At 46.6% G+C, this 10,219-nt stretch overlaps 1 protein-coding gene across 1 annotated transcript; it reads left to right on the forward strand.

The window, feature by feature from the left end:
- Positions 1-801: 801 nt before the first annotated feature.
- On the forward strand, positions 802-1,622 carry LOC123075223 (cysteine proteinase inhibitor 4). Its single transcript, XM_044497884.1, has one exon. It carries the CDS (start codon positions 918-920, stop codon positions 1,374-1,376), a length of 459 nt encoding a protein of 152 aa, XP_044353819.1. The 5' UTR covers positions 802-917; the 3' UTR covers positions 1,377-1,622.
- Positions 1,623-10,219: the final 8,597 nt, after the last annotated feature.

The following is a 10,219-nucleotide window of genomic DNA, read 5'->3' on the forward strand; positions in this document are numbered from 1 at the left end:
ACACGAAATTTAGTCCATCATGGTAGGTCTCCCAATTTCCATCGAGCGATAGACATTGCCCTTACCTGCGAGCAAAGGTAGGCAGTGCGAGGGTCACTCGATTTTGAATCGTCGTTTTGCGCTGACTGGTAAAAGAGCTCGTGGTCAGCTTTAGCGACCTCTGGACCGAGCTAGGCAGGTCAAATTTCGCGACCCAACATGACGTCCATACGGCTAACTGCCTTCTTGCATTTGACTCTTTTTTCCGAGGCAACGGACGGAGAGCGAGAACGCGTACTGAATATGGCTCACTGCTATCCAGGTTTGACGAAGCATGTACTACTTCCCTAACACCACCATCATTGGCCCAACCCCGTGCACACACAATGCATGTGTGTGAGTGTGACGCCAAGAATCGACCGATGGTGCGACGCAGCTCAGCACTTTTTCCCCTGCACAAGTGACACAAGTTTCAACCATCCATCCCAGCCTATGCACCACGACAGAAGTCCAATTTGCGTGCGGGCCAGAGGAACCCAACCCTCGTTCACGTCACGCGCGCCCCGTACGTCTGTCTACGCGGCACCCCGCCCGCGCCCGCCACGCTCTACGTGTCTCCTCTTGCGGCATGCCACCGCCTCGTCCGTATCCTTCCGTCCCGCCGCGGCGCTGCCCATCCACCCGTCCCGGTATGCGTACCGGAGCACGCATGCATGCACCCGCCGCGCGCGCGCCGCATCCTTCCACGCTCCAGCAATGCCTTTCCGTTCCCAGCAGGCCAGCAGCACCCGCAGCACGCCTCTATAAATGCCGGCCACGACACCGCCCACAGCCACACAACTTACTCATCCTCATCAAGCAGCACAGCTCCAGTACTAGTAAGTAGCAGCACTTCATCATCAGTGATCTAGCTAAGAGACACACACAGTGCACGTGAAATGGCTCGGCTGGTCGGTGCCGCCGGCGCGTGCGCGCTCCTCGTCATCCTGCTCATGGCGTGCGCGGCGTCCGCAGCGCGCAGCGAGCCAGGCGCCGCGCGGCAGCTGTGGGACGACGGGAGGAAGGTGGGGGGACGGACGGAGGTGACGGACGTGGAGGGCGACAGGGAGGTGCAGGAGCTGGGGCGATACTCCGTCGAAGAGCACAACCGGCGCCGGGAGGAGGGCTGCGAGGGCGGCGGCGGTGTCTGCGGCCGGCTGGAGTTCGCCCGCGTGGTGTCGGCGCAGCGCCAGGTGGTCTCCGGAATCAAGTACTACCTCCGCGTCGCGGCCGCCGAGGAAGGTGGCGCGGGGAGCAACGGCGTCACCGACGGCCGCGTGTTCGACGCCGTGGTGGTCGTGAAGCCCTGGCTCCAGTCCCGCGCTCTGATCAGGTTCGCGCCGGCCGACGCCAAATGAGCAGCTGCATGCGCGATCCGACGAGAACCGCTGCGTGTCTTCTTTGCGCGCCAGAGTACGTAATGTAAGCTCGAATAACGGAGTGTGAGGTACCGAGGTAGGGTTGAGCGCCAGAGTATGGAGAATGTATGTACGATGCGGCGGTCGAAGTTTTGTGAGGTCTCCCGGATAAAAAGTTTTGCAAGAAGAGATGAGAGTGTCGAAATAAATACTAACTAGTATGACAAGACTGTTTTTTCCCCTGTATTTTGATTCTCTTTTCAGTGTTTCCTTTGCATCTTTAAAGAATGATCGGGATTTCAAAAATAGTTATCGTTTTCAAAATAATATTCCAAATTATAAAAAATATTTAAAAAATTTAAAAATGTTCTAACATTTTAAAAATTGTTCTAGAATTTAAAAAATCATAAATTTAAAACACGTTCACAAACTTAAAAAAGTGTACACGAATTTGAAAATTGCTCCCATACTTTCGAAATACTCAGGATCTCAAAAAAACCTTCATGAATTTCAAGAAAGTGCACGACTTGGAAAAATGTTTTTTTATCTGAAAAAATTACATGAATTTATTTTATTATGCGTTGTAAAATATTCGCAATTTCAAAAAAGTTAATGATTTAAAAATGTTCATGGTTTCAGAAAATGTTCATATTCAAAAAATTTGGCATGAATTTTTTAAAAATTATGAATTCATTTTCATGAATTTAAAAAGTATTTATGAATTTGAAACATATTCGTAAAATGATAAATAAAAAATATTCACAAAAAAGTTTTTGTATTTCTAAAATGATCATGATTTTGGCAAATGTTCATGAAATTTTTAAAATAAAACAACAAGAAAAAAGAAACAGGAAGATAAAAGAAGAGAAAATTCCGAATGGAAAACCTGAAGAAAATCAACTGAAAACGGAAAAACACGGTTCTAGGAAATAGAAAATACCAAAACCAGTGGGAAACACCCAGAAAAAAGCCGAACTGAGCCGGATGTGCGGTCGGGGAGGGTACGTATTTGACTATCCCCCGGCCTACGCGATAATTAGTATTTGCCCTGCGGCAGGGCTTTCGCTTTCTGTCTTGTATTCTCTTCTGTATTGGGCCACTTATATGTGGTGGGCCTTTGATCTACGTGGGCTTTTCTTGCGTAGATGGTGGTGATTTATTTGGTCTGTTTGGACGAAATCACTAATTAAGGAGTACTCGTTGCAAAGAACACTCCATCTTTCCAGGTCACGACAAGTGGCGCACATGCAGCGCGCCATTTGTCACAACCTGGGAGTTTTCCCTTTTTTTCGTAGATTCATTTATTCAAAACGTTTTATCACTTAAATTGTGTGTCCAAATCTCAAACCGTTTTCACCATTGGATTCCTCGCGTCGAGATCTTCAAAACTAGATCCCATGTTGATAGGTTTTGACGAAACTTTTTTTCACGAAAAAACCAGACGAAAAAACCAAACCGGGAGCACGGTTTTTTCCCTTTCCGAAAGAGGCACGCCCGTGCCTCTCGCGAAATCACAACCGTGCCTCTCGTGGAAGCAAAACCGTGACTCTCGTGGAAAGAAAAAAAAACAGAAAACACGTTTTTCCCCTTTCCGAAAGAGGCACGCCCGTGACTCTCGCGAAAGCACAACCGTGCCTCTGGCAAAAGCAAAACCGTGACTCTCGCGAAAGAAAAAAAACAGAAAACGCGTATTTTTTCCCTTTCCGAGAGGCACGGCCGTGACTCTCGCAAAAGCACAACCGTGCCTCTCGCGGAAGCAAAACCGTGACTCTCGCGAAAGAAAAAAAACAGAAAACGCGTTTTGTTTTTCCCTTTCCGAGAGGCACGGCCGTGACTCTCATGAAAGCACAACCGTGCCTCTCACGGAAGTAAAACCGTGACTCTCGCGAAAGAAAAAAAAACAGAAAACGCGTTTTTTTCTTTTCCGAAAGGCACGGCCGTGACTCTCGCTAAAGCAGAACCGTGCCTCTCGCGAAAAAAAAAATGTGACTTTTCACGAAAGGAAAAAAAGTAAATGCGTTTTTTCAAAAAAAAAATGGTCGAAACGCTAAGGAAGATCAGGGAAAAACCAAAACGTAAAAAAAACCGGAAAAAAAACCGTTTAAAAGCCGAAAACGCGTGCGGAAAAATAAAAAAACAAAATCTGAAGGGAGCGTCCAGAGCGCGACACGTGGCGAATGGCTGAGAGCGCGCCAAGTGGCGCTGATCGTTGCGAGGCTCCCGAAGGAGCACTCGTTAACTAGTTGCTCCCCTGTTTGGATCCCCATTTATCGAAAACTACAATTCACAACTAGTCCTACGTTACCTAGAAGGGAATTTGCCTAAAAAAACCTAGAAGGGAATCGTTTCCATACGGCGCGCCGGCGGAACGTTCAGCCGGTCACGTGCGAGACACACGATTCCTTTTGATCAAACGACGATCGGTTCGCCCACATGCCCACATCAGTCGCCAGCGCAGCCCATCTGGCCCACCACCGCTCGCTCATCCTTTCTAACCTTATCCCGTACAAAGGCTCTCCTCCACTCATTCACTCCCTTTCCTCATCCTCTACCTCCAGTTCTTGCCGACAACGAGCACCCAAATCAAACACCGGAGAAATCACCTCTGCTCCCATGCGCCGCTCGTTTTTTGCATCTAGATCTCGTTGATATGGGGCTCGCAGCCGACCGCTCACGCGGGTATGCAGGGGCTGATGTTCGTCGTGTGAGCCCGGCCGCTTGTGGGGTGCGAGGGCCGTCGCCGGCAGCTGGCCGGAGCCGGTGGAGCTTGGAGCGCGATGCTACAGTGCTGCAATCAATTGAGATGCAGGGCGACCAGCTGTGCCGCGAGGCGTCGGGTGCTGCAACCGCCTATGCGGAGACGAGCAGTGGATGCAACTGGGGGGCCGAGCTTTTCCACGACTTGATGCTACTGGCGGCGACCGGACATGAAACCCCCAGGTTGGTGGAGTTGCAACCGCGGCGATGAGGACCTGCATCCGGCGGTGATTTTTGCTGGAAGTAGTTCTTTTTTGCTACAATCGACACATATTTTTGATGATGAGAGTTTTTTGTTGGAACCATCATTAATTTTTGCCGGAGCTGCCTTTTTTGTTGCTACAATTGAGTGGTAGTGTTTTTGCTGCTGAGAATTTTTTGCTGGAACCAGTGATTTGTTTTGCTGGAACTGGCTTTTCTTTTTGCTATAATTGACCTTTTTCAGATTTTTCTTCTGAGAATATTTTTGCTGGAAACATCTTTGCTACCATCGTAGTATGCTTTTGCTGGAACCAGCATTTTCCAAAGGATCCAACGGGCGGTGACGCTGAGCTACCTTGGGGTAATTTTGTTGCAAGCGCCGACGGCGAGCATCAGCGGCGAGCCTCGATGGCAAGAATTTTTTGCTACCACCGTAGTCCTTTTTTGCTACCACCATAGGTTGTTTTTGTCGCGAGCGTTGACTGCAAGCATCAGCGGCGAGCGCCGACGGCGGGCATGGCAGTAACTGTCAACGGCGAAGGCAAACACGGGAGGGTGGACGCGCCCAGCGCGACGCGACAGCGAGGTGCGGCCGCCATGTGCCCATTTGTTTTTTCTCAGATCTCGTCCACTGTGGAAAAGAAGCGATGGGAACGAGGGATCTGACGGCTACGCGGGGCCGCATCTGACGGCTAGGGTGCGGCTGGCCCAAATTTGGGCCGGCGGGTCGGTGCCCAAACTTTTGTGTCACTTAACAAATAAAGCCACACGGTCAGACGATAGATGGTGTCGAAAAAATTCCTCATATAGACTGATTAGAGAAAAAACATGACAAAATAGGCCAGGCATGCTAAACAAACACCAAGGGTGCACCACTAGACGCCTTCAATACGCCGCTGAGAGGAGGCACAAAAGAGGCCGGACTACCGCAAGAAGCAACATGGCTGCATATGTCAAGCAAACATGCGCCACCTAGAAGAAACTGAAGGAAATATGCCCTAGAGGCAATAATAAAGTATTATATATTTCCTTATATCATGATAAATGTTTATTATTCATGCTAGAATTGTATTAACCGGAAACATAATACATGTGTGAATACATAGACAAACAGAGTGTCACTAGTATGCCTCTACTTGACTAGCTCGTTAATCAAAGATGGTTATGTTTCCTAGCCATAGACATGAGTTGTCATTTGATTAACGAGATCACCTCATTAGGAGAATGACGTGATTGACTTGACCCATTCCGTTAGCTTAGCACCCGATCGTTTAGTATGTTGCTATTGCTTTCTTCATGACTTATACATGTTCCTATGACTATGAGATTATGCAACTCCCGTTTACCGGAGGAACACTTTGTGTGCTACCAAACGTCACAACGTAAATGGGTGATTATAAAGGTGCTCTACAGGTGTCTCCAAAGGTACTTGTTGGGTTGGCGTATTTCGAGATTAGGATTTGTCACTCCGATTGTCGGAGAGGTATCTCTGGGCCCACTCGGTAATGCACATCACTATAAGCCTTGCAAGCATTTTGACTAATGAGTTAGTTGCGGGATGATGTGTTACGGAACGAGTAAAGAGACTTGCCAGTAACGAGATTGAACTAGGTATCGAGTTACCGACGATCAAATCTCGGGCAAGTAACATACCGCTGACAAAGGGAACAACGTATGTTGTTATGCGGTCTGACCGATAAAGATCTTCGTAGAATATGTGGGAGCCAATATGGGCATCCAGGTCCCGCTATTGGTCATTGACCGGAGACGTGTCTCGGTCATGTCTACATAGTTCTCGAACCCGTAGGGTCCGCACGCTTAACGTTACGATGACAATTTTATTGAGTTTTGATGTACCGAAGGAGTTCGGAGTCCCGGATGAGATCGGGGACATGACGAGGAGTCTCGAAATGGCCGAGACGTAAAGATCGATATATTGGACGACTATATTCGGACTTCGGAAAGGTTCCGAGTGATTCGGGTATTTTTCGAAGTACCGGAGAGTTACGGGAATACGTATTGGGCCTTATTGGGCCATACGGGAAAGAAGAAAAAGGGCCTCAAGGGTGGCCGCACCCCTCCCCTTGGTCTGGTCCGAATTGGACTAGGGAAGGGGGGCGCCCCCTTCCTTCCTTCTCTTTTTCCCTTCCTCTTTTCCTATTCCATATGGGAGGTGGAATCCTACTAGGACTAGGGAGTCCTAGTAGGACTCCACACTTGGTGCGCCCCCTCCTAGGGCCGGCCTCCTCCTCCCTTGCTCCTTTATATACGGGGGCAGGGGGCACCCCAGAGACACAACAATTGATCCTTGAGATCTCTTAGCCGTGTGCGGTGCCCCCCTCCACCATTTTACACCTCGATAATACCGTTGCGGAGCTTAGGCGAAGCCCTGCGTCGGTGGAACATCATCATCGTCACCACGCCGTCGTGCTGACGAAACTCTCCCTCAACACTCGGCTGGATCGGAGTTCGAGGGACGTCATCGAGCTGAACGTGTGTAGAACTCGGAGGTGCCGTACGTTCGGTACTTGATCGGTCGGATCGTGAAGACATACGACTACATCAACCGCGTTGTGATAACGCTTCCGCTGTCGGTCTACGAGGGTACGTGGACAACACTCTCCCCTCTCGTTGCTATGCATCACCATGATCTTGCGTGTGCGTAGGAAATTTTTGAAATTACTACGTTCCCCAACAGTGGCATCCGAGCCTGGTTGTCTGCGTTGATGCTATGCACGAGTAGAACACAAGTGAGTTGTGGGCGATAGAAGTCATACTGCTTACCAGCATGTCATACTTTGGTTCAGCAGTATTGTGAGATGAAGCGGCCCGGACCGACATTACGCGTACGCTTACGCGAGACTGGTTTCACCGTTGCGAGCACTCGTTGCTTAAAGGTGACTGGCGGGTGTCTGTCTCTCTCACTTTAGTTGAACCGAGTGTGGCTACGCCCGGTCCTTGCGAAGGTTCAAACAGCACCAACTTGACAAACTATCGTTGTGGTTTTGATGCGTAGGTAAGAACGGTTCTTGCTAAGACCGTAGTAGCCACGTAAAACTTGCAACAACAAAGTAGAGGACGCTAACTTGTTTTTGCAGGGCATGTTGTGATGTGATATGGTCAAGACATGATGTGATATAATTTGTTGTATGAGATGATCATGTTTTGTAACCGAGTTATCGACAACTGGCAGGAGCCATATGGTTGTCGTTTTATTGTATGCAATGCAATCGCCATGTAATGCTTTACTTTATCACTAAGCGGTAGCGATAGTCGTAGAAGCATAAGATTGACGAGACGACAACGATGCTACGATGGAGATCAAGGTGTCGCGCCGGTGACGATGGTGATCATGACGGTGCTTCGGAGATGGAGATCACAAGCACAAGATGATGATGGCCATATCATATCACTTATATTGATTGCATGTGATGTTAATCCTTTATTCATCTTATCTTGCTTTGTTTGACGGTAGCATTATAAAGATGATCCTTCACTAAATTATCAAAGTATAAGTGTTCTCCCTGAGTATGCACCGTTGCGAAAGTTCTTCGTGCTGAGACACCACGTGATGATCGGGTGTGATAGGCTCTACGTTCAAATACAACGGGTGCAAAACAGTTGCACACGCGGAATACTCAGGTTAAACTTGACGAGCCTAGCATATGCAGATATGGCCTCGGAACACGGAGACCGAAAGGTCGAGCGTGAATCATATAGTAGATATGATCAACATAATGATGTTCACCATTGAAACTACTCCATCTCACGTGATGATCGGACATGGTTTAGTTGATTTGGATCACGTAATCACTTAGATGATTAGAGGGATGTCTATCTAAGTGGGAGTTCTTAAGTAATATGATTAATTGAACTTGAATTTATCATGAACTTAGTACCTGATAGTATTTTGCAAATTATGTTGTAGATCAATAGCTCGCGTTGTTGCTTCCCTGTGTTTATTTTTGATATGTTCCTAGAGAAAAATTATGTTGAAAGATGTTAGTAGCAAAGATGCGGATTGGATCCGTGATCTGAGGATTATCCTCGTTGCTGCACAGAAGAATTATGTCCTTGATGCACCGCTAGGTGACAGACCTATTGCAGGAGCAGATGCAGACGTTATGAACGTTTGGCTAGCTCAGTATGATGACTACTTGATAGTTTAGTGCACCATGCTTAACGGCTTAGAATCGGGACTTCAAAGACGTTTTGAACGTCATGGACCATATGAGATGTTCCAGGAGTTGAAGTTAATATTTCAAGCAAATACCCGAGTTGAGAGATATGAAGTCTCCAACAAGTTCTATAGCTAAAAGATGGAGGAGAATAGCTCAAGCAGTGAGCATGTGCTCAGATTGTCTGGGTACTACAATCGCTTGAATCAAGTGGGAGTTAATCTTCCAGATAAAATAGTGATTGACAGAATTCTCTAGTCACCATCACCAAGTTAGTAGAACTTCGTGATGAACTATAGTATGCAAGGGATGATGAAAGTAATTCCCGAGCTCTTCGCGATGCTGAAATCGACGAAGGTAGAAATCAAGAAAGACCATCAAGTGTTGATGGTTAACAAGACCACTAGTTTCAAGAAAAGGGCAAAGGGATAGAAGGGGAACTTCAAGAAGAACGGCAAGCAAGTTGCTACTCAAGTGAAGAAGCCCAAGTCTGTACCTAAGCCTGAGACTAAGTGCTTCTACTGCAAAGGAACTGGTCACTGGAAGCGGAACTGCCCCAAGTATTTGGTGCATAAGAAGGATGGCAAAGTGAACAAAGGTATATTGGATATACATGTTATTAATGTGTACTTACTAGTGTTTATAGCAACCCCTCGGCATTTGATACTGGTTCAGTTGCTAAGAGTAGTAACTCGAAACGGGAGTTGCGGAATAAAGAGAGACTAGTAAAAGATGAAGTGACGATGTGTATTGGAAGTGGTTCCAAGATTGATATGATCATCATCGCACACTCCCTATACTTTCGGGATTAGTGTTGAACCTAAATAAATATTATTTGGTGTTTGCATTGAGCATGAATATGATTTGATCATGTTTATTGCAATACGGTTATTTATTTAAGTTAGAGAATAATTGTTGTTCTGTTTACTTGAATAAAACCTTATATGGTTGCACACCCAATGAAAATGGTTCGTTGGATCTCGATCGTAGTGATACACATATTCATAATATTGAAGCCAAAAGATGCAAAGTTAATAATGATAGTGCAACTTCTTTGTGGCACTGCCGTTTAGGTCATATTGGTGTAAAGCGCATGAAAAAACTCCATACTGATGGGATTTTGGAATCACTTGATTATGAATCACTTGGTACTTGTGAACCGTGTCTCATGGACAAGATGACTAAAACACCGTTCTCCGGATCTATGGAGAGAGCAACTAATTTGTTGGAAATCATACATACAGATGTATGTGGTCCGATGAATATTGAGGCTCGTGGCGGATATCATTATTTTCTGACCTTCACAGATGATTTGAGCAGATATGGGTATATCTACTTAATGAAAACAAGTCTGAAACATTTGAAAAGTTCAAAGAATTTCAGAGTGAAGTGGAGAATCATCGTAACAAGAAAATAAAAGTTTATACGATATGATCGCAGAGGTAAAATATTTGAGTTACGAGTTTGGCCTTCAGTTAAAACAATGTGAAATAGTTTCACTACTCACGCCACCTGAAACACCACAGTGTAATTGTGTGTCCGAACGTCATAACCGTACTTTATTAGATATGGTACGATATATGGTGTCTCTTACCGATCTACCACTATCGTTTTGGGGTTATGCATTAGAGACAGCTGCATTCACGTTAAATAGGGTACCATCTAAATCCGTTGAGACGACATCTTATGAACTGTGGTTTGGCAAGA

This window comes from Triticum aestivum, chromosome 3D (genome assembly GCF_018294505.1).
Source record: "Triticum aestivum cultivar Chinese Spring chromosome 3D, IWGSC CS RefSeq v2.1, whole genome shotgun sequence".
Lineage (NCBI taxonomy): Eukaryota > Viridiplantae > Streptophyta > Magnoliopsida > Poales > Poaceae > Triticum > Triticum aestivum.